Source organism: Aricia agestis, chromosome Z (assembly GCF_905147365.1).
Source record: "Aricia agestis chromosome Z, ilAriAges1.1, whole genome shotgun sequence".
NCBI lineage: Eukaryota > Metazoa > Arthropoda > Insecta > Lepidoptera > Lycaenidae > Aricia > Aricia agestis.
The window spans coordinates 1,041,453-1,066,982 of NC_056428.1; the positions used below are offsets into that span (position 1 = coordinate 1,041,453).

Below are 25,530 nucleotides of genomic sequence, written 5' to 3' on the forward strand. Positions count from 1 at the left end.
GGATCGTAATATCCAAGTTCGGTTCAATGTACCTATGTATAAAAAAAAATATAGTTCTTTTTTTAAACTTTTCTCAAAACGCTCAAAACGATCCATAATCCGTTCCACTTGGGTTTGTATCACTGACGCTTACATGCTAGTGGAACGGGAAAAACTACGGTCTTGAGCGTAAGCGTTACGTTAACGTTATCTGGAACGCGGGGTACCTATGTCTATGGAACTGAAGACCAGTGTTGCAGAAATTACATTTAAGAAATCGGTGTTGCTACCAACTAAAAATCGTGAGAAATAGGGAGTTTGCTGCCAACTAAAAATCGGGAGATTGCTGCCTAAATAAATCAAATTAAAACACGTGTTAAAGTTATTAATCATTAGCCTCCTTCTTGCAGCTTAGACAATAGGTGTAGTTTGCATCTTTAATATTACTGCTTGCCTGCAACCACCCAGCAAACTCCGGGCGTGTTTCCCACTCTTTTTTATATTTTTGTAGTAAGTAAGTATATCTTTTTCTTTTTGTTTCGAACGTACCTACCACTACTAGTGGTTGGCAAATCACTGTCTGGGTCTGAACTAGACATTTGATTTGCGTTAATACAATATGGAAAGTTGCGTATCGGACGAATGTTTATTATTGAAAAATTGAAAAATGAAAATTGAAAATTTGAAACCTGTCGCATTCATATCGACGTATTTAAAAAATATATTCCCCTACAATAATATTCAACTTTAGTGAGTATGAATTACAGCCTAAATTTGCTTGTTTATTGAAAGGTCAATCTAATGCCTTGCCCCTTGGGGAATAACTCTAACTTGGGGAGTAAAATAATAATAATAAAAATGTTAAATTTTGGTGTTACAAACTACAAAATGAGTATAATTTAAGTTGAATGTTTTAAAATTGAGTAAATCGGGAGATTATACCCAAAAATCGTTTTATCGGTATTTGTTTGCCAAAATCGGGAGATCTACCGATAAATCGGTAACTTTTACAACACTGCTGAAGACATAGAATAGGTAATTATTGAATTGAATTGAATTGAAGAAATGCGGCGGGAACATGAAGGTATGCAAGTTCTTCTTCTTCTTCTTATTTAAAAATGGCCCCGTGTATACAAGGGCATTTCTCCAGATTTGGATTATTTAGTTGATTCCCTGGTACATTTTTATTTCTGCATATTTTTTAAAATCAATAATCGCATATTATTCTTAAGTGAATTATAAAAATAATTATCTATTTGGGCTCTTTTTCAAATCACAATTTTAGAAGATATTTTGATTTAAATTTTTCTAACCTAGGGAATCAACAAAGCTAATAGAAAAAAGCTTTTTCAGCAAAATAAACATGTTCAATTTAAATATAAACATGTATAAAATTGTCTACAAACTAAACTTGTTCGTTAAAACTAAATACAATAAATGGAAAATGAATTTATTTGAAATATTCTGACTTTAAGAAAAAATTTGTTTAATATATTTTTCTTATTGGTGTCATTTATTTGTATCAGTATATGAAGATAATGTAATTTATTTTAATAAAAATAAACAGATATGTACCAATTAGATAAATAAATGTAAAATATTTTGATTCCCTACTTAAAATACCCAGGGAATCATCAAAATGTGTGTAGAGGGAATCAATAAAAAGTTAAAAGGTTAAACAATAAATAGTCTAACTAAAAACCATACTCATTATCGTCGTTTACATCGTGTCTAAGCAAACTTAACTTTGGAAATGACATTGTGATTAGCGAATAGGGAATCAATTGTGTAAGGAACTAAGGTTGAGGGAATCAGATATTTTCCTTTGTAACTCGAAAACGGAGCAACGAATTGTGTGACCTCTTTCCATGATGTTTAGAAGGCTACCGATCCTCCCGCCCTGCGCACCCGCAACCACGTGCTTCTTATAACTAGGGAGGTACGAGCTTCCAAGTGAAGCATATAGGGAATCACTATGTGAGCCAGGACAAATCTTAAAATGACTTTTTCTATTTATATAACGATACATACGTTTATATACAATTGTTTTATAAATATTTTGTTTATACTCTTACGATTTATTTACTTTGAAATTATAATTTCATCGTATTTGTGGGATTTTTTTGAGAATTTATAGTGAATTCTGGGGACAGGACACGTCCAGGGAATCAATTTTTCAACCTTTAAATTTATTTTCATTATATTTACAATTAAGTTTTTCTCCAGTACTTAAGTGGCCCAATTAGATCACACCTTATATGTAACTCTGCGGGTAGTTTATACGTCCGGACAACAAAATTTTGCGATTTGGAGAATCAGCCACAAGTAATAAAGCGCTTATTCCACTTAGCTAGGAAGTCCTAGCTAGGAATCCTAGCCTAGGATCCTAAAAAAATTAGTCAATTGGAATAACATTTAGTATCTTCTGTAGGTAAGGATAAAATAATCAAACATAACACTTAAAATATTAAAAAAATACAATAAAAATGTGTATAATAATTATAATATAGTAGTTACAGGCTAAATAGTGTAAACCATTTTTATGTTCTGCTTAACATAAAGATTGACTAAGAAATAAAGATTGAAAAAAAAATATATTTAAAAATCAATGTCCACCCATGCGAAGCCGGGGCGGGCCGCTAGTTAATTATAATAGCAATCAAAAATAATAGTCATTCAAAACGTAATGAATTAATAAAGCTTATAATATTATCCCATCAATGAAGCGGCACCCGGCTGTCGCATAACTATTATATTATAAATCTATTGTGTCTGCGATTCCCATGATCGAGGTAATAATAATTAATATTTACGTGGACTCTCCAGGCGAGCACACCCGCGCGGCGCGCCATGACGACGCCCAATTCGCAACGTGCAGCAGAAATCGTAATATTTTAATTTCGCCATAACATTAAAACAAAACGTCCAATTTTAATCATTCAAAGACCAAATATTATCTACATTAACTGTACTTAGTAATGAAATAATTTATTTTGATTAGAATTAATGCCATGAGTAAAATAAAGGCATTTAAATGTAGTCCAAAAACATTTCAAGATTTTTTAATAAAAAAATGGTTATTGTGCCTCACTCAATATATGTAGATAGGTATAGTGTGTCGCGGACTTTTTAAAGATCTACAATTACTTAGAATATTTTATGGTTCTATCTTTTATAGTTTAAGCAGCGTACGCGAAAAAAGTAACATTTCTGGTTGATTTTTTACACCTTGCGTCCGAAAATCCCAAATATCTTACGGAACCCTATTTTTTTTCCAAAATAAAATTTAGCCTATGTTCAGCAGAATTAATGTAGGAATCCAATGGTAAAAGAATCTTTCAAATCGGTCCAGTAGTTTCGGAGCCTATTCAAGACAAACAAACAATCAAATCTTTCCTCTTTATAATAGTAGTGTAGATCATAAATGCATTTATTTTCGGTAGATAGTCTGATTGTGCTATGATAAAACCTAATATTATACTTATTTATAAAACCTAATATACTCATACAGGTTTACTATAAATATAGATTCACTAGAAATCACCAGTTTTAAACTATTTTTCTAACAAATACTATAACCACAGTATGAATATTGACGCCGATATGTAACATCTGACGTCACATTTTGTTTCGACCAATGGTGGCCCGTTTAGTAAGTTTGAATTTCCCTCCATTAATTTTCATTTTTTAAACAACATTTTATGGGTTTAAATGATAACTAATTAAAAAAATATATTTTGATTATAATGTGAGGATGTTAAAGATTATAAACAGAAAAATATATTTGAGGTGGAATTTTTTTTTTGCATATTCCCTATACTGGTGCCTTTCTCCCGAAACTGATATCAACTTGATACGAGTCTGATTTCGATTTCGTTTTTGATGTCATTGTAACGCGTAGGAATTCCGGAACAAAATCGTATCAAAATCGAGATGTTGCCATGGCGTCTTGTCAACGTCGTTATGGCAACGTTGTATTGTTATTTAAAATTATTAGAAGGTTACGAAAAATATGAAATACTAGCTGTTGCCCGCGACTTCGTCCGCGTCAACATAGTTTATTAACAAAGATGGATAGTCCGCTAAACAAATATGAAAAAAGTCAAATATAACCTCCTCCTTTTTGGAAGTCGGTTAAAAAGTAGCCAAGTTACACCTTACTACATCAGCTATCTACCAAAAAAAGTCCCGGCAAAATAGCTTCAGCCATTTCAGAGATTAGCCGGAACAAACAGTCAGACAGACAGACATACAGACAAAAATTGAAAAAAATTTTGTTTTGATGTATGTAAGTACCTACATACATTCATATGCATGTAGTAAAAAACGGTTCTTTCAATATTACAAACAGACACTCCAATTTAATTTATATGTATAGATGTATAGAAGATGTAACATAGATTATGTAATGTTTGTGTTTTTTCGTCATACCATAAAAATACATTTCTTTAGAAACTTTAGATGGATGTGCCCATTTTCTACTTTAGTGGGCTTAAAATAGTTATACATCTTGACATTAAACAAATATGTAAATTCTCTTTTGTAGTTACACTTAACATTGTCATAAGTATACGTATTCTAGTGCTTAGATGAATGATTGGTCTCGCGCTCGCGTTACAACTAGATACCGTCGGAGTACTTGAAAAATGCGGCAGCAAATCATACGCCTGATAAGGCGTAAGCGCGCCAGTCGCGCCGCAAGCTTCGGGTGAGGTAGATGTGTCGATAATTTTCGAAATTTTAAGTTACGTCCGTAGCAAAATGCCAGTTTGCGTAGTGAGACTATGCAATAATAACACTACAAGAAACAAGAAAGGTACTGGCATCTCATACCATCAGTAAATATATAAAATATATAAATATTCATAAACATAGAAAAATAATATATAAACCTGAAAATTCGGATCAGAGTACCGCTTGATGTTCAGTGTTGCCAATTACCATAAACTAAAAAATCCCAAATTTTACTGAGATTGTGATTTTTATTTAGAGTCTGGCCAACGACAGCTGAACCAAGCATTTATTTTGATTGGCAACACTATTCTGCCAGTCGATGGTTTGCGGTTGCACGATTTCATGATCTTGATACTTGGTCATAATTATTATTTTATACTCTTGTGATCTTTTAATTTTTCATTCTAGACATGTTATTTATTTTAATAAATGGTATTTTTATTGAAAATCTTCACGAAGATTCGGATGAGAAACAGGAAAGTTTCCACCATACCATTGTGACCTAATTACCCATCGCATATTCTACTCTCTCGTTAATACCGATAAGACAAAAACACAAATAAAACACAATTTTTTTACGTGCACTTTTTCCACTATATTCATTTATTATTATTACAAATTTTAGCTAAAAATACGACCGGTTTCGAAACAATTCTACTAGGCTTAGTTAGCAATATATTTTCTAAGTCAGTATAGGCTATAATTTATGTTAGACTTTTCTTTTATAGGTACATAATTTTTTGCACATTGGAGTAATATAATATCTAGCATCAGCAGAAAATGATCTAAATCTTTTTTTCCTACTACATTATGTGATACCATATAAATATTTTTTTAATTTGCCGCGGTTCGCTTGGTTCAGCTTTCGTTGGCCAGACTCTATTTATTTATTATATCTTATTTTTTTATATATACATAGTGGCTGAGTGGATGAGCGCATTAAAATCTCTAGCTAGGGTAGCTGGTTCGAATCCCGCCAACGGAACAAAAAGTTTTCAAAGTTCCTGGATCATGAATGTGTATTAATAAAAATGAATTATGAGTATCATATTATAATAAAAATCTTAAATACAGTTTATATTTTATGTAAGTACACAATACAGTAACAAATGAGAAAACAAATTTAACATTTGCTTTTTATGACTCATTCTTAACTTTCGTTAAACTTTGTTTTTGTATTTGTATTGTTAACCATTGTTTTTGTATTGTTTTCTCATCAATATTGTACCCATTATATTTCGTTGACCTAATCAACGTTGTTATTTTATCGCATTCTTTTCGAATGGACTTTATTCCAATGGTAAAGTTTATCTGGTGATTGAAAAATCAGCACTTACTATACAATAATAATAAATTACAAGACCACAACAACTAATTTTTCCCCATTGATTGGGCACCAGTCACGTATCTGTCAACCCGATTATCTACGCAAACAACAATATTTGTGCATTGTTTTACACACACTACAATATTGAGGTGCTGCATTCGGGAATCTGTGTTTTCTATACAGCGCGGTATCTAGTCGAGCGCGCGCGAGTTAAGAGTGGCAGCCCTGCCCAGATCAGCTTTGTCAGCTCTTCCTAAGTGGAACAGCTGACAAACACATTATCAGCACTTTAGTTATATAAAAACGTAGACTTAAGTTAGTTAAGGGATTCTTTCGATTGTTAAATTAGTAATAAGAACTCTGTTGGTCTGAAATAAAATTATTTTTTTAAGTCAAAACCTCGACTGAGTATTTAATTGGCGCAGCCGGTACGGAATCTCCGAGTTGATATCCTTATCAAAATCTAAGGCATCAACGTGCGTCTCAACGCTTAACGGAGATAAGATCGAACAAATAAATTTATTAAATACACATCGGAGGGGTCCAGCCAAGCAGAGTTCCAGCCAATCGACGAATCCAGAGCATGGTGAAGACGACGGGACTGTGAGTGATCTAATTCTTATTCACTTTCCTACTTTTCTTTGCTCCTTATTTTACTGTGTGTGTATGTGTTTCTACTCCACAGGGATTTTAGGTATTTTATTTGTTTAGTTTTTTTTTCTTTTCGGGGGATAATTATTAATAATAAATTAAAAATAACAATAATTAATAATAATTTAATTAAAGAGATTTGACAGAAATATTTTCGAGCAATTAATTAACTTGTCGATTATTTATTATCTTCTTTATTTTTACTTTTTGTGTGTGTTACTTACAAAATGGAAGGTGTAGTCCGTGTTCCCAATGAAATATTAAAAATTATTCCAGTATTCGAGGGGGACTCTAGGGTTTTACCTTTGTTTATAAAGAAATGCGAATATGTATTGCAAACTTTTCAGGGCGATCATTTACAAAATGAATATTTGTTCCATGTCATTACTAGTAGATTAGCTGGAGAGGCCGCTAGTTTAGTAGGGGAGCGAGATCAAATTAATAATTGGGATGAATTAAAAACTCTCTTGAGGCAGCATTTTGGCGATCCTAGAACGGAAGAATGTTTAGCCTTAGAACTTCAGGGCTTAAAAATAAATAGAGGCGAAAATTATTTAGACTTTTGTCATAGAATCCAGAATATAAGGAGTATTCTTTTCTCAAAAATTAACGAAACAACGGCAGATGCCAGTATTCGTCTGGCGAAGCAACAAATATATACGAATACTGATAAAATAGATGCTATCTTAAAATATCCCCTTCCAAAAACTATAACTGAAATTAAAAGTTTTCTTGGTCTTATAGGTTATTATAGAAAGTTTATTAAGGATTTTGCTAAGATTACTAGGCCTATGACGTTATGTTTAAAAAAAGGAAGAAAAATTGTTTTTGATGAAGCCTATATGGAATGTTTTGAAACGTGTAAAAAGTTATTAACAAATGCCCCATTATTACACTTCCCTGATTTTTCTAAGCCTTTTGTTTTGACTACTGATGCATCAAACTTTGCAATCGGTGCAGTTCTGTCACAGGGACCTATAGGCTCAGATAGGCCTATAGCATTTGCTAGTAGAACATTATCACCTACAGAAGAAAAATATAGCACAATAGAGAAGGAACTGTTGGCTATTATATGGGCAGTAAAGTATTTTAGGCCTTATTTATACGGAAATAAGTTTACTATTTACACGGATCATAGACCCTTGGCTTGGTTATATTCATTAAAAGAACCGAATAGTAAGTTAATTAGGTGGAGGCTACGCTTAGAAGAATTTGACTTTGAAATTAAATATAAAAAGGGACCACAGAATACAAATGCTGATGCACTATCGCGTATTAGAATAAATGCTTTAGATGATGATTTAGATTCAGTTTTGGTTAATGTTGATGACTCCGATGTACAGGGCATCGTTAGGGAATTAGAAAATGATTTAGTTAATATAAGTGAACCTGAGCCAATGGAAACGATAGAACTCTCGGATTCTGATGATGGCGAAACGGCACATTCGGTTTCAAATAAGGAACATGAAGGTTTTCCCATTCTAAAAGAAGCTATTGATAATAAAACTAAACAAATTTTAGTATACTCTTGGCTTGTAGATAGATTAACTGTAAAAGATTTGTCAAATAAAAATCAAAGAATTTTAGAGGTACATTTACCAATAAACAATGAACAGTTAGTAAAAGATTTCTTTAAAGAATATGTAGACCCTAAGCATAAATATTTTATTTATTTTGAAGACGATTGTTTTAGACGTACATTTTCTAAAGTGGTAACGGAATTATATAAAAAGGGAACAATGAATTTAGTTGAGTGTACTGAGAGAGTAGTGAACTTATCGGAATCAGAAGTAGATCAAATAGGTGTTGTACGTAAATATCATGAGGGCAAAACATGCCATCGTGGTATAAATGAAACATTAACAAAAATAAAAAGGCATTATTGGTGGAATAATATGAAACAAACAGTTTCAGCTTTAATTAACAGTTGTGAGCAATGTAGAAAAATGAAATATGAAAGGAAACCGATTCAGCCGCATCTTCAATTAACGCAAACTCAAAATAGTCCTTTTCAGGAATTATTCATAGATCTTTTATACATAGAAAATAAATATTATTTAACTATAGTAGACGCATTTAGTAAGTTAGCCCAGGCCATAGACATACCAAATAGAAGTACTCCAGAAGTAGTAAAAGCATTAATTAAATATTTCAGTATGTATGGCATACCCGATAAAATAAATAGCGACTCAGGAACGGAATTTAATAATGAATTAATAAGGGAATTATTGAACTTGTATAAAATTGAAATTCATGTTGGTACTCCTAATAATCCAAATTCAATGGCTATTGTGGAACGATTTCATTCTACAATAATCGAAATTTACAGGCTTGCTAAATATGATAAGAAAGATTTGGATGCGTGTAGTGTTATGACTTACGCTATTATGGCCTATAATAATACGATTCATACTGCAACTAACTTCACACCTTTTGAAATGGTATTTGGACATACGGATTCAGGAAACGTTTTTGATATTGATAGAGATAGAAATTTGATGCAAAAATTATTACAAGATCATAGGAAGCGACTTAAGGTTCTTTACGAATACGTAGCGGAAAAAATAGTAAATGATAAAAAAGAAGTAAGGGATAAGAAAGGAGGAGAAAATCCGGTTCCTGAAATTAAGAAAGGAGATAAAATTTTTATGAAGAATACTAGAACTAGGAAAGCTAAGCAATTACCTAGGTTTGAAGAAGCTGAAGTCACTGGGGAGGTTTCACGAAATATAATACCGGTTAAGCTAAAAAATAGAAATACTAGAGTAGCAATAAAAAACATAAAACGGCCTCCACAGGTGGTGCTTCCTGGTACTAGCAATGGCGAGTCCGACATGGCATCTCAATGTTCACAACATGACCAGGAATCCAGGCATAGCTCCGATAAAACTTGGTGCAGCAGTGATGAAGACTGATCACTGGAGCATCATTAAAACGGTTGATTTAGAATATATTAAGTTACAGTTAGATAATAATATTGGGGAATATAATAGGTTAAGGTCTTTAATTCAAGCAGACTTTCTGGTTAAGAATGAATTTTTAGGATTAGAAATACAAATAAGCTCTTTTATAAAATTAACTAAGTCTAGATTGTCACAAATTCTCCCTTATTTAAGAACCAAAAGAGGTATTATTAATCCATTAGGATCTTTTATAAAACTTATTACTGGGAATTTAGATAATAATGATGCAATTAGATATAGTAAAATAATTAATAATTTACAAGAGAAAGAACACTCCGTGGAAGATAGAATTTCAGTTATGCAAGTAGCTTTTGATAAATTAATTAATATATCTAGCGACATGAATTTTAATGTCAAACAAATTTACGCTAAAACAACTGAAATTCAATCTTTGCATAAGAATCAAACTACGTTATTTAACTTTATTTCGGTGATGAATAATTTGTATCAATTGCTAAATAATTTTCGCACTATTTACAGCATAATCATGGAAATAGAAACATCAATCGCTTTTAGTAAATTGTATACTCTCCATCAGTCTATTATTAATTCGACGGAACTATTGTCTATTTTATTAAATGTCGAAAAACATGCTCGATTAATTTACCCAGCAAACTATGATACTTTGCCAGCCCTAGAACGATCAATAATTTTAAAATCGTATATTCACCAGCATAGATTAGTATTCATTTTAGAAATACCATTAGTAGATAGAAACACTTACACATACTATAAAATAATTCCTATTCCTATACATAATTTCCTTTCTAAAAGTACTTCCATTATTTTTCCTGAATTTCCATACCTTATTGTGAATAAGTCACTCTATCGGTCTCTAGTAAGTCCATGCGAAGAATTAGACAGCAACATGTTCCTTTGCGACGCTGACAAAGAGGCACAATACAAAGAAACTTGTATAGAACAAATTATGCTACTGAAAAATAACTTTTCAAGTTGCCAGTCACACCGGATCATTTTAGAAAACAGTAGAACTTATAGAATTGCTGCAAACCAATGGCTTCTGTTCAGTATGAAGGAAATAATCATAACAGAAAATTGTAAAGACCAAATAACTAAGACGAAGCTGCAAGGTACTTTTATATTGGCCACTGATCCTGACTGCGAGACAACAATTGGCGACACTTATGTTGGGCAAGTGTCCAACACCACATCCAGCAGCCTGCCAGACGTCACGGTTCAACTACCGGAGGTGCAGTTGGAGGTTCCAGCTCCGGATACTTCGCTTGATGTTCGTGGAGTTGACTTTGATAGTGTTAAACAGTTAGTGCAAAGTATGAAAGTAAAATATATTAGTGAAAATAATAGTGTTAATAGTGACTTAAAAATTTGGACAACGGTTTTATGTATATTAACTATTTTGATAATTATTTGTATATTCGTTATGTTCCTTATGTTGTTTTTTAGAAATAAATTTTTAGATCTTTTTAGAACAAAAAATTCTCCGAAGCCGTCTTCCTCGGTTTCTACGTCTTCGGATAATTTTTCTCTAGGGGAGGGAGGAGTTAAGAGTGGCAGCCCTGCCCAGATCAGCTTTGTCAGCTCTTCCTAAGTGGAACAGCTGACAAACACATTATCAGCACTTTAGTTATATAAAAACGTAGACTTAAGTTAGTTAAGGGATTCTTTCGATTGTTAAATTAGTAATAAGAACTCTGTTGGTCTGAAATAAAATTATTTTTTTAAGTCAAAACCTCGACTGAGTATTTAATTCGCGCGAGACTAATCATTTATCTAAGTTCTAGTATTTGCAAAATTTGTATCCCTGCATGCCGACATCAAAAGTTAGTTTTTATTTGGAAAATAATGATCCGTCCGACGCACCTTACTTATTTATACGTGGGAGAGCCATGTTTCGGCACGAATGGGCCGGCCCATTCGTGCCGTATATACCACGTTCTCACAGAAAACCAGCGTGAAACAGCGCTTGCGCTGTGTTTCGCCGAGTGAGTGAGTTTACCGGAGGCCCAATTCCCTTCCTATCCTCCCCTATTCCCTTCCCTTTCCATCCCTACCCTCCCCTATTACCCTATTCCCTCTTAAAAGGCCGGCAACGTACCTGCAGCTCTTCTGATGCTGCGAGTGTCCATGGGCGACGGAAGTTGTTTTCCATCAGGTGACCCGTTTGCTCGTTTGTCCCCTTCTTTCATTAAAAAAACCTATAAAATATAAATGTTGAGATTCCTGAAAGAAAATCCAGGAATCGCAAAAGGGTATATGCGGGCGAGCCAAGCTAAGCACGATACCAAACTTAATTAAATGGGACCGTATAGCTGTAGAGCTCCATTGGAGGTGCCACCAATCACATTAAAAAAGCTTGCAGGCGAGCTAAGATTTCGATTTGGCGAATGTTTCGATGCTGATTAGTTCCAAATTGAGCCACAACTCGATCGTGCGCTAGCATAGCTGTCAGGAATAGCAAAATCCATTGAGGTTGATTAGTTTCAAACCGATCCGCAGCATGTCTAAAGTGTCAAAAACCGTTGATATCGAAAGTCGAAATCGATATCAGTTTCGGGAGTAAGGCCCCAGAACAGGGAAATAAGTCGCATGGCCATTTTGTGTTTTTTTCATACAAGTAAGAAGTGTGCGTTTATTTTGTTGAATATTTCTATTTGTCGATTATTTCTAAGCACATTATGATACAGGAAAGAAAGTCAATTAGTTCATGATATCGATTAACTATAGTTCAAGTGATGAGAATCCGTAAACACACGTAAAAAGCTATGCAATTTTTATAGCCAAATTATTAATTGATTTGACATTTTTAGCACTAATGCCTTATATAGCACGAACAAGGGATAAATAAACTTATAAATTATCTCTTTAGCTTACAAAAATATCGATTGAAAAGCCCAAAAAACGTTGTTCAAAACTTATTATTTAATGTTAAATCCACGTGTTTGAGACATTCTTTGATTATTTTTATGGTTTATCATTTAGCGGAACCACAGAACTCAACAATATCTAACATTAAATGTTCACTAAAAACCTTTATTAACACTTTTATTACATGAAATATGCAGACCGACTCCTTTGTTATGTCCTATAAGCAGGACATAACATTACACACTTTTGACGCTTATACACCGATATAAGGCTCTCTCCAGTCTAGAGTACCTCAATGGTGAGGAACCAATAGAAAATCTAGAAGTGTCTATCCTTACGCCATCTAGTTTAGATTGTTAAAAATAAAATTAAAAAATATAAATGAAAATGCCTCATTGTTTTTTTTTTTTTTTTTCTTCTATTTTGGCAACTTGACACAAAGGATGCGTATTGTGCCACAGACAGGGTAAAAAGGTAAGGAACGGCGGAAGGAATAAAAGGAAACGGAAATTTGGAAGAAAGTTAATTAAAACAGTGTGGTAAATAATTAAATTCTACAATAAACTAAATGACATATAACTTATTCTAAATATTAATATTATTTAATGATAAGTAATTAGATATACAATTATATACATATTTATCATTGGAAGCAAGTAGTATATTTACAGAAGTAGGAAATGGAATAGGGATTAAAGACAGTTTATTATACAGTTGGGAATGATCATGGAGGGAACACGATAGGATAATGTGGTTTAAGTCACCTACTTCTCCACAGTCACATAAATCATCATCTTTAACGCCAATTCTCCTAAGATGCGTTGGAATGCACATATGACCCAGTCTCATCCGAATAATTGATGTTGTTATATTTTTAGAGAGGAATATTTTAGAAAACCAGGGCTTAGTAGGGATCTCTGGTTGAATTTTACGATACTGTATAGCTTTTGTTTGGCTACTCAAGGCCCACGACTTATTCCAAGATTTCAATAGGGAACTTCGTGCCAGAGCAGCCAAATCATGCGCATAATTATTAAAAGGGAACAAATCACCACTGAAAACAGCCTCTTTTGCCAATTTGTCGGCAATTTCATTGCCAACAATACCGCAATGGCTCGGTATCCATATAAATGTTATTGAAAAGCCTTGAAGTTTACATTGATATAGAAGGTTTCTAACTTGGACAATAATTGGATAACAATTTTTTGATTTAAAAGGAAATTTAATCAGGGATTGTAGAGAGCTTAAAGAATCTGTGAATATTAGAGTCTCTTTAAGCCTGCCAAGTAAAATATACTCAACAGCCTTAAAAAGGCCGTAACACTCTCCTGTAAAAACAGATGTTTCAGGCGGAAACTTTACTTTTTGTATAATATTATATTGTAAATGGTAGACACCAACTCCAACACAACTATCTGTAGTTTCCTTAGATGCATCTGTATACATGTGGTGGTAACCCTGCCAATTGTTATTCGTGATGTACTTAAATATATTGTTAGCAAAATATGTATCTGTTTTTTGAATGCCAATGTCAAGTCTAATATCTGGCACAAGCGTTAGAGCTTCATATACTGAATCAAATAATGGAAAAGTTTGAGAACGAAAAGTGTGCCTCATTGTTACAGTTTGACAAGGCTTTATTTGAACGTGGGTGACATTGACGGGAGCGCTGCTGGTAAAGTGGCCCATTCACTATCCTGCATTGCAGTCCGCCGTGCAGTCCGCCGGCTTATGCAAGATAGTGAATTCATGGTGTCGCTGGCCTGCAGCCATGCAGGCCTGCAGGCCTGCGACAATGCATAAGCCGGCGGACTGCACGGCGGACTGCAATGCAGGATCGATAGTGAATGGGCCACTTTAAGGAGAACTGTCAAACACATGTCAAAAATGACGTTTTTCTATGATAGAAGCGTTTAGTTCTTTTTCTCGCCACGTTCAAATAAAGCCTTATCGAACTGTAACGACATTCGTTCTAAAGGCCGCGACACCCCGGAATGGCAGCGGCGAGGCGAGCACTTTCAGTGTCATATGATTTTAGACTTTATCTTCATTATTGTATAATACATAGTATCGCTTGAGAAATCGCCGCCGCCGGTGGCCGCCAGCGGCCACGAGCGGCCACGAGCGTCCACGGGCGGCAGTAGATACCGAAGATAAGGTTTAAAATCCTGTAATACTGAAAGTTCTCGCCTCGCCACAGCCATTCCGGAGTAGCGCGGCCCTAAAGCTGTTTTTGACTTAAAAAGTAAAGAATATATCAATATGAGTAAATATTTAATAGATTACTTACCTACTGCTCCATTGCAATCCGAGTTTCATTTGCGGTTCAGTTGAAAAAAATTAGCGCGATTGCCCTGCTGTAATGGGACGCTCCACACACGAGAGGTTAATAATTTTTAATAAGGCTCCGAGCCGTAACGCAAAGCGTAACTTGATGGATAATATGATGGTAAGATAAGGCTTAATATGTCAATAAACTTTTGTTACAGTATTTCTTAATATCTCAATAAATAGGTATATATAGGAGATTTTATTACTTACTTCAGTAAGTACCTACTGACAAAACAAATTGTTTTGCGTTGGACTTAAATCAAGCTCTTTTACTTCAGTGGTTTGAGAATTGAGACTATCTCTACTTTGGGTAAAATCATGAAAATGTTTATGATGCTAACATAGGTGTTACTTCAATCTCCTCGTAACCCATGATAGGCCTCCATGGGTGCTTCTTTGGCGTGTGAAAGCAGTAGCCGACTTGTGGTGGCATTGGAGGGGTGCTCGCAGTTGCCTTTACTGGGCTCCATTGTTGTAATTGCTGTAAGTATAATAATAGAAAAATTAAAATATGTAAACACGTCTTTGGAGTTATAGACTTGGTTCGGTACGATATAACTTTTTTGTCTAGCCTACCATCAACGAAATCAGTAAAAGCCTACCGTACACATAGTCGTTTCATGAGCCATTTTTACTTTATTTTAATTCAGTTTATTAAGCATAAAGTAAAAAATTGTTACAAAACTAGATATATGAAAAACATGAGTAAAACAATGATTTTGTAAATTTGAACATGTCAAGTTGAACAAAGAAAGTTAGTTAACTTTTTTTTATAAAGAGCCTGAAAGTAAAGTCAGTCTATTGCAAATGAAATTCATTGGCATTAAAAGATACAACCGTCAATGTAAATTGTCATTGTCAGCTGACATTGACGTCGAAAGTTGACTGTCAAATTTTCATCCGTGATCCGCAGGCGGCATCAAATATATACCTAGTAATCTGTGGGCGGCATCCCATCGGGCAAATATATACTAGTAATCTGTGCCTCTCTATATATATATATATATATATATCTGTATTATCTATGTCTGTGCCATCGGGCATTAGTGATTATATTCTCTTTGTCGGGCATCGTATGATACACAGATTACTAGTATATATTTGTTTAATATCGCTTTACAGCAAACTGCAAAGTCGCTTCTCATGTTTGATGTTTCTGGTTTCACACCAATTTAGATTAATTTATTAAATAATATTCATTATTTATTAAACAAATTACACATTCTTATATGGGTGTAAAATGAGTGACATTCCAGAAAATGCGCCGCAACGTAGGTTACTTCTTAAAATAATTTCTCGTTGAAATGTTTTTGTGATAGGTATATATTAAAGTTTTTGCTGTTTTAAGATTGTCCTGGAAGCGGCAGTGCAGAAGCAGGTAAAGCATCGGCGTGTGCTGGCTGCCCTAACCAAAATCTGTGCGCTTCAGGTAGGCTACTATTAGTTTCCTTACATTACCTTTGTTAAATTAATTTTTCAATTTATAAAACAAGTTAAACAACTGTATTGTAAGTTGTTCAGTTATAAAGTATATTAATGCACCCAGTATGTTTCAACCTAACAAGAATAAGCATTGAAAATTGATTATAGTGCCTCTGCATCATTGTGCATTGAGAGTATTGTTACTAATTTATTAGCATTTTAAATGTATTTAAATGCTCTGCACAAGAGATGCTCTATAATAATAAATATCTCATTGAATCATAGACAGAACGAGACTAAGGGCCATACCCAGAGACTTCATTTTATTCATTAGTGTATTGAGAAGTTTGACTAAAAATAATATGGAGTTTGTCACAATCTTCTTTCAATTGAAGTTAAGTAGTAATTAAATGTTGCTGAGTGCGGCAGTTACTCTTATAATTATAGTTACATAAACTTTGCATGTTATGCACATATTTCAATAACACATATATTTTTACACATGCATATTTCAATTACATACGGCAAACATTAAAAAATAATCTAATTTTGTTTATTTATCTAAGGACCAGTAGGTCCAGATCCGGCTATAGAAATAATCAGAAACCGCTTGGCAAATGTGAAGCACAAAATCCTGATTCTCTCCGGCAAGGGTGGTGTGGGCAAGAGCACAGTGACATCTCTACTGGGACATGGACTCTCTAAAAGGGATCCCAATGTCAATGTAAGTCTCTTTGCTAACAATCACATATTAATCTATGCCCATTATTCACATTGTGTTAAAATTGGTAATTAAGCAGAATTTCTATTTTTTTTCAATTTGATTTGCTAGGAATAAAATCTTTAAAGTAAAGAAAATTGAAAAATTATATAACTTCCTGAATGCAATCATCAATACTAATATAATCGTCATAATAATATTAACAACATTTCTTTATTATTAAATCTTCAGTAATAACTAGAAAACTGCTGTGTATTTAACATTTCTGCTTGTTATGTTTATTATTTCCATGTTTAATTACCTCTACATAACTCATCCATTTATAGGCCTAAGCACTATGCTAATATGATAATATAAGCTTTAGAAAGCTAATGCACTGATAAAACTATTATACTGTAGTCATAACTTGTTCAGTTATTTCCCTGCCCTGTAATAAAAGCTTGAAAACTATTATAATATTCATGCAAACTTTATCACTTTGAGGATAACCACTACCACTATTAAATCAATATGAAGTCCCACAAAAGAAAAGTTAGATAAAGAAACCCTATCTATACCATCTTTGATTAGAATGATCCCTTACTCTTGTACAAAATATATAATGTAGATGAATAAATTGTAATTGCAAGCTACGATAAATTATAATGGATAGAATTTTGTCTACTACATTTTTGCATTAGTGGGGTGCTGCCATGCACCAGTTTTCTTTACCCTCTGTTTCTCAAAGCTCCCGCGAGATATTTAGTCTTTTGAAAACAACCTAGCCAAACCAACATAGTCTGTAGAAGTTAGCAGCTAACCCTAACTGGTTAGCTGCTAACTTCTACACTCTACAGGCTATGCTGGCTCTAGTTCTAGCCTCCTCCAGCAGCTGTTAGTGCGTTAACACTAACAGCTGCTGGAGGAGGCTATATCTCTATCTATGAAGGACATCGCGGTAGTCGGCGTTCATTTATACTTTAGACCGTACATAGTAAGGATTTCTTTCTACAAAAGAATAAATATACAAAGAGACAGATTGATAAAGGAAATCTATCAGTGTTTCAATTATTTTTAAATCTGCTGGTTTCCCAACTATACCCGGTTGTATCTGGACCTCCTTTCGTGGGAATTGCCGAATTCCATCACTGCACCGTCTGCACCGCACTCGACTATCGATTCCGGAGTTTCGCAATGCCGCGGCGTAGGGCCATCGCCTGTAGGGCCATGGCGACAACGATGTATTATAGATACGATATTACAGCTGGATAGGTAGTGGGTTTTAATGTTAAGGGATTTTGTTAACTGCTATTAAAGTTAATTGTGGATGACTGTAGTGCCATATTAATCTCTCCTTTTTCGTATTAATAAAAGAGGAGGCAATTTGAAAAGTGTAGCGACAATTTTTTTCTACTGTTAAACTCGATTGTAGGAAGTGATAAATGGTAGTAGGTTTCAGGATAATGTATACCTCTCTATTTTTTAGTTGGTAGTATTATAGAAGACCTGGACATTTTACAAACACTAATAGGCTATGGTAAAATTAGTACTACTGTATATATGTAGTATCTGAGTGGGTACACGGTAGTGCACCCGCCGAGACGACCTATTTTTAACTAGAGAACTTAAACACTGCTGCTGTCGTTGCTTGATACACTTTTACACAACAGACAAAACCGCAAGCTTATTTGCGGATTGAAATTATTTACTGTTCAGATATTTCCAATTTAAATAAAATCCGCCATGTGCGAGTCGGACTTGCGCACGAAGGGTTCCGTACCGATACAGAGCAAAAATAGGATAAAGATTGTGTTTTTTGTATGGGAGCCCCCCCTTTAATTTTTATTTTATTTTAATATTATTATTAAATATTAAAGTACACATATAACAAAAGAATGTGTGAAAAATTCAAGTGCCTACCTCTTGCCATTATTGATATAGAGCGAAAAAGGCCGAAAAAATCACGTTTGTTGTATGGGAGCCCCCCTTAAATATTAATTTTATTTTGTTTTCAGTATTTGTTGTTATAGCGGCAACAGATATACACAATCTGTGAAAATTTCAGAAGTTCTTGAGGTACAGCCTGGAGACAGATTGACGGACAGTCAACGAGTCTTAGTAATAGGGTCCCGTTTTTACCCTTTGGGTACGAAACCCTAAAAATATAGCATAAAATATTAGTCTTCTAATAACAACATGTTGAAGGTTTATCTAGCCGTTATTTTCTACCGCGGCGCGTCTGCCGCCTGCCGGCATGCCGCGGCAGCCCGGTACGGAGTGGTACACCTTGGTATTAGACTTTTTGGGTCAAGTACCATTAGCTCATTATAATACGTCTATGTCACGGTTCACATTTTACTACATAAATCTTGATGGAAATTTTTCGAACGAAATATTCATGAGGTAGGAAATTCCATTAACATCTTCTGTTGAAGTTTAAACTTACCTACTAAAAGGTTCTAACTTCTATGATCTTTACATAAAATTAAATAGTACTTATAAATAAAGGTTACGCAGGTTATTACTAAAGGATAAGACTTGAGAGTATTGTTATTTTTACTTAACTTTTCATATCACGATATGTCGTAAGACAAAACAATGTGTGATAACACGATAAAGCACGTTCAACCCGTTGTTTTGATGCAAACGTGTTAAAGGGGTGTGTCATGTAAACATGTCAATAATTAATTATTATTTATTACATATTATTTATTGGCACAATGAACAATCTCGAACTAAGGCTTCGTAAAGACGAACACAACTGCAACCAGATTGCTGTATCATAATATTATATTAACTAGCGCCTGCTACTTCATCAATATAAATAAGCTACAGCATGACATAGGTTACACGATCAGTGTGACATCGGTTCGATTCATCATTCATCAGACTGACGGGAGAATGATCGTGTGATTGACGGACTGATATATATTTTATTATGACATTCCGGTCATCATTCTGGCGTCAGTCTCAAACTGATAGACTGAACTGACGCCAGACTGACCGTGTAACCGTACTCTATCAATATAAATAAGCTGCAGAATTATTGTAGCAATGTAAAGCAGCAGCAGTTAACGCAGGCGGTGTTTGCAGGTGGGCGTGCTGGACGCGGACATCTGCGGGCCGAGCCAGCCGCGCGTGCTGGGCGTGCGCGGCGAGCAGGTGCACAGCTCCGGCTCCGGCTGGTCGCCCGTGGTGAGTGTGGGCAGTGGGGTGCAGGTGATGGTGGAAGCAGGACTAAGCGGTGACAGCAGCCACTTTATTTCCGCCGAATAAATACGAACTACGAAATCTGCCGCCCCCTAGGACGCTGCTTATAATGCCTTTACGGCCTATTTATAAATCCGGGGCTGGCCAGAACAAAGCAAATAAAGTAGTTTTCTGGCTCATCATTAGAGGCTTCAAATCCGATGAGCAGCTTTACTTTAACTCCTACTCCTATTGTATAGGAGAGTACTTCTTATGAGAAGGACCACTGACCAACTTTTGTCATAATATATTCCTCTACAGTAGATTCCTGATTGCTTTTACTTCACCCTTTATTTTAATTTATAGTACGTGACTGACAACCTCAGCCTGATGTCTATCGGGTTTCTGCTGGGCAGCCCCGACGACGCCGTCATATGGCGCGGACCCAAGAAGAATGGTGAGGATATTATCTAGTCCCAGTTGCAAAGATGCTTGTAAAGTCGAGGACAAACCCCATTTTGTCATTTATTGCCTCCCGGTTTACCTAATTCCAATATAATAACGAAACGTAAAAAATATGAGATATATAGATCTATATTTAAAAGGGTTTTAAATCATATACATTTTAATAAAAGATAATACTTTGGCTGTAATTAATTTACAAACTCACCTCTGAAAAAAAGCTTTATTATCGAAATATAAGTATTAACTAGGATAACATACATTTCATTTGAATACATGAAAAATAACATAGAGAAGATCCGCCCCTCGAAACTACAATTTTATGCTAAGCTAAAATGAATCTTATTGCGATGCGTACCCGACTTCGGTTGCGTGCAAGGTTACCGTTTTGGAATTGAAGTGCTCGCCTAACGCAATAAATTTTACCCTGGGTAAATGTTACCTATCTCTGGTTACAGTATTAACGGAAGGAGAGAAGGTAGAATTATTTCTTTTTTTTTTCAGACGCGTGTTGAGAAATTGTTTACTTAGAATTAGGTATTGTTAATAAGACCATTCCTTTTAGTTCTCACCACAATTATGTATCCCTTTTGAAGAATTTTTAATTAAATGGTACTTGCAACGTCTCAAAATAACTCTCAATACACATGCTTATCTTTGCAGGGATGATCAAACAGTTTCTGAGCGAGGTGGACTGGGGAGACCTGGACTATCTGCTCATCGACACGCCTCCAGGTGCACTCTACAATAGTTACAGAACGATTAATAAGCTCTATGGTTTATAATATCATTATTAAATTAGTGTTAAATTATTATGTTCTTAAAGCTTACAGGAACTTTGTTACATACTTTTCTCAATCAGTGTAGCTAATGACAAAAGAAATAACAGTTCAGAAAAAGAATAACAGGTCTATTTGGCAATTTAGGTATTATAGAAATATGTTTTGGGCATAATATGATATATATTTTATACGAAGCAGTTTTGTTTATGCATAAAATTAATTGTATTTTGCGGAAAAAATCAAATTATAACATTGTCCTTGTCTATGGCAGGTACGTCGGACGAGCACCTCTCCACCGTACAATATCTGTGCGGGGGCGGGGCTACCGCGGGGGGTGGGGCGCGGGCGGTGTTAGTGACGACGCCGCAGGAGGTGGCCCTGCTCGACGTCCGCAAGGAGCTGGACTTCTGCCGCAAACTGAATATACCCGTGTTGGGGGTAGTTGAAAACATGAGCGTATTCGTGTGCCCCGCGTGTAATGTAAGAGTTATAATCTAATTTCAACTGTTGTTTTAGAGATAGAAAATAATCTTGCGAAATCGAGTCTAGAAAAATATAGTGTAGACTGTAGTGGATATAGACCACGTGACACGCACGTCGCATATTATATTGTAATTATTAATTAATAAAATTTATTAAAAAAGCAAGTAGATTAAACCTTGAATCGTATTATACTAGACGGTAAAAATGTTTTGAAACTGCAGTTCTAATAAAAAAATAATCAGGTGCAAAGTGAACTGTTTCCTGCGACGACGGGCGGCGCGGCGGCGTTGTGCAGCGACGCGGGGCTGCGGCTACTCGGGCGGCTGCCGCTTGACCCGCGCCTCGCGAGATGCTGCGACTCCGGCCGCGACTATCTCGCTGAGCTCCCGAATGCGCCCGCCGCACAGGCCCTCACGAGTATTGCTAATGGTGGGTAGAAAAAAACTTTGACTTAGATGGTTCGTAGCAGTCTGTGGAGACCATAGATGACGATATATACCATAGAGACAAGGCTGTAGACCGCGCCGCTCTCGTCGCACTAGCGGCACAGAATATATATTAGTTATACCAACAGAATTCCCACTAGCGAAACCCGTTTATAGAAATAACGACTCATGCTACGATACTATACAGTTCAAATTCCGACCGCGCAGTGGTAGGTGCCTACAATTATATTTACCTACATGTCCGCTCTCTTTCCATCGCATAACTCGTACCTTTTCTGACGAAATCAAGGTTTTCGCCTTTTAGAATACAAAATAATTTTAATAACTATTGGTACGAATAGCAAACCTTTTTATAGTAATATAAAATTATGTAACCCAACCTATATTTTATAGTAGATTTATATACTTATTCGATTATAGTGCAGGAAACTTTTACAATTTAAACATAGTAACTTGTGTTTATTTCTGTGTAGTTTACTGCGTCTCTTTGTATGAAATTGGTTTCTTTGCTATGTTTGTATGGTTTTTATCTCCTTTTTGTATTTAAATACCTTATTCAAATACATATTTCATTGGCCTTTTTTATTGTTCATTTTTATAAGATTTATAACGATTTTGTCACAGCGCGGCGGTTAAACAGTATTATGAATTAAATTTCTCTATGATCAGTAAACAGTAGATACGTGACGAAAAATCTTGCGCATGCGTCACCGCTCGCTTGTCCCTAGTGATTTGCCCCCCGCGGGTGGTACTTACAGTTCGATGCCTAATCTCGCAAGTGGGTCAGGCCTGCTAGCGGGTAGTGACTAGGAGTGACAAAAAAAATCGGATGTAGTCTTTGGTCTTATGGTAGACTTTCAAAATTAGCATGCTCCCATGCGTGTGTTTAAGAAGATTTTGGAACACTAATCTGTGCTAACCGCCGTACTCAGTTATGATTAACCATCAATTTAAGAGGCTTTTTTATTAATTACATTTAACCGATTCAGTGCGGATGACACGGCAGCCGTGTCATGTTTTTAACGTATGGCGTATGACACGTGAGCCGTGTCATTTAAAAAACGATTGTATCTCCCTCAAATTACACTTTGGAAGGTTCTACTCTGAACAAAACATCTTAATTTTCCATGTAGAACATGCTGTATAGGCTTCGTTTCTGAATATTCTGTGAATTGAAGAAAAGTAGGGGCCGTCAACCTTTTTTAAAGGTGCATTCATTGCGGATTACACGGTAGCCGTATCATATTGTGTTTTTAACGTGTGGCGTATGACACGTCAGCCGTGTCATTTAGAAAACATTGTATCTCCCTCAAATTACACTTTAGAAGGTTTTACTCCGAACAAAACCGTCTTAATTGAAAAAAACTTGGGGCTGTCCCCTTTCTTAGCCTGGCCGTACATTATCCGAAATTTCTGATCAGAAAAATTCTGATGCCCGCCAGAACGCACTCTGTTCATACTATTTGTTGTCGAAACCGCATATTATCAGAATTCTGACGTGTCAAAATATATGAGCGTCCGAATTTTTCTAATCAGAAATTCGGATAATGGGCGGCCGGGCTTTTTAGTAGTAAACTTTTAAGAAAATAAAGAAGTAATATTTGGAGTCCATATTATTCTACATAATATATTATTTTAGACTTTCAAGTTCTTGCGAATTTTTTTTAAACGATAGTGTAGAAAAATACTTGCGTTGACATCAAAGTATTACTAATCCACTTTTTTGTTTTAATCTAAGTTGTTTCTTTCCAAATCAAGTAAATACCACGTTTTGTAAAATTGTGTTGGTCTGAAAAACGAATGAAAAACTGAATCTACATGAGTTCGAAACACTACTAACATTATGTATTACTAAAAAACTTAACAATGAACATCTTTAAATTTATCTACAAGCGCATAATTTACATCGGAAACCCATTAATATACTCATTTTTATAATTTTGAAACCAACAAAAGGTTTGCAACATCTCAATAAAAAAATCGCTTACCTGCCATTTTCAGGTTTACACTTAGTAAAATTACTACTCTAAATCAACTCAAAACAACGTAACCTTCCGTTAACATCAATGATTTGGGTTCAACTAAATAAATCAAGTGTAAAAACCAAGAAAAACAATAAACCTTTTTGAACATGGCGGGTGACACGGTAGCCGTGTCATCTATTTCTATGGCGTATGACACGGCTAACGTGTCATGAGAAAATTGTATGCCGCCACTACTGAAAGTTTTAAAAAATGTGCGCCGCGTTGAATTGGGTAGTTACTGTTCCATTCTGAGTGCGGCAGTAATTAATATTTTAAATGATTATTGATAAAATAATATAGTGTATTCTTTTGTTTCAGAAATTGTGGCAGCATGTGAAAACTCTTCACAGTAAATGTTGAAAATGTACTCCGGAGGAGGCTGTTTAATTATTATGTTCAAATGAAATCATGTTACTTATGTGATAATTGTAATATTATATTAATGCTACCCTAGTCACTGTACAAATGATAAATAAAATATTTTTAAAGATAAGTAATAGGTAAGTACTTAATATTTATTTCAAATAAATATTTTATTCTTCTACAATTAAATCGAATTGTGATATAAGTAAAAATAAATCAAAAGTCTTATTATTTATGACTAGCGGTCGCCAGCGGCTCCGCCCGCGAGGATGTCGGTTACCGCTGCAAAAAGCCTACCTAGGAAAGACTCGGTCAACAAAATGATTCCCAGGTCAATTCACAGACTCCGACACTAACATCGAAGATGCAGTCATTCAAGGTATCCGCAGGCTGCACACTTGACACTGCACAGATTGTCTTCGTCCCGCACGCGTACCCCGGCCCCGCCTTGGTGACGCCCACTATCGTAATATTTTAATTTCGCCATAATTTGAAAACCAAACGTATAATTTTAATCATTCACAGACCAAATATCTCAATAAACTGTACTTAGTGATGAAATAATTTCTTTTGATAAGGATTAATAGCATGAGTAAGATAAACGCGTTTAAATGTAATACAAAAAAAATCAAGATTTTTAAATATATAAATGGTTATTGTGCCTCACTCAATGATGAAAAACTCAAAGCAGATATGTTACTACCGCGAGCGTTGTGAAGATGCAAATACGGCCCAATTGGGCCGTCTGTTATTTAGTCTGCATCGAGCGCAGAGCGCAGTCACGAACGTGCCGCGTCTTGTCTTACCAAAATAAATTGAAAATGATG

At 35.0% G+C, this 25,530-nt stretch overlaps 3 protein-coding genes across 3 annotated transcripts in view; 1 reads left to right on the top strand and 2 right to left on the bottom strand.

Annotated features, from left to right (window-relative positions):
- The window catches only part of LOC121739448 (tektin-3-like), a 31,904-nt gene extending 16,367 nt beyond the window's left edge, over nt 1-15,537 (bottom strand). The window contains exons 1-2 of the mRNA XM_042131934.1: nt 15,435-15,537; nt 15,174-15,313 (exon numbers count right to left, since the gene is read on the bottom strand). Coding sequence (XP_041987868.1) covers nt 15,174-15,313; nt 15,435-15,461 — 167 coding nt within the window. The 5' untranslated portion in view covers nt 15,462-15,537. The remainder of the gene's footprint in view (nt 1-15,173; nt 15,314-15,434) is intronic.
- A 365-nt stretch (nt 15,538-15,902) lies between these two features.
- On the top strand, nt 15,903-24,811 carry LOC121739449 (cytosolic Fe-S cluster assembly factor NUBP1 homolog). The gene is made up of 9 exons (XM_042131937.1): nt 15,903-16,103; nt 16,181-16,261; nt 16,821-16,978; nt 20,048-20,149; nt 20,510-20,600; nt 21,269-21,340; nt 21,659-21,867; nt 22,113-22,299; nt 24,659-24,811. The coding sequence occupies exons 1-9, from the start codon at nt 16,073-16,075 to the stop codon at nt 24,691-24,693; spliced, it is 966 nt and encodes a 321-aa protein (XP_041987871.1). The 5' UTR covers nt 15,903-16,072; the 3' UTR covers nt 24,694-24,811.
- The window catches only part of LOC121739447 (histone-lysine N-methyltransferase E(z)), a 30,038-nt gene continuing 27,081 nt past the window's right edge, over nt 22,574-25,530 (bottom strand). The window contains exon 18 of the mRNA XM_042131932.1: nt 22,574-22,586. The gene's annotated coding sequence lies outside the window, so the exon portion shown is untranslated. The remainder of the gene's footprint in view (nt 22,587-25,530) is intronic.

Bases quoted from the DNA above. Each gene is read 5' to 3' on its own strand.
- LOC121739449 (XM_042131937.1), top strand. From the start codon at position 16,073: ATGAGTGACATTCCAGAAAATGCGCCGCAAC. The intron at 20,601-21,268 runs GTGAGGATATTA...TTATCTTTGCAG, and splicing joins GCGCGGACCCAAGAAGAATG to GGATGATCAAACAGTTTCTG. The intron at 21,341-21,658 runs GTGCACTCTACA...TGTCTATGGCAG, and splicing joins GCTCATCGACACGCCTCCAG to GTACGTCGGACGAGCACCTC.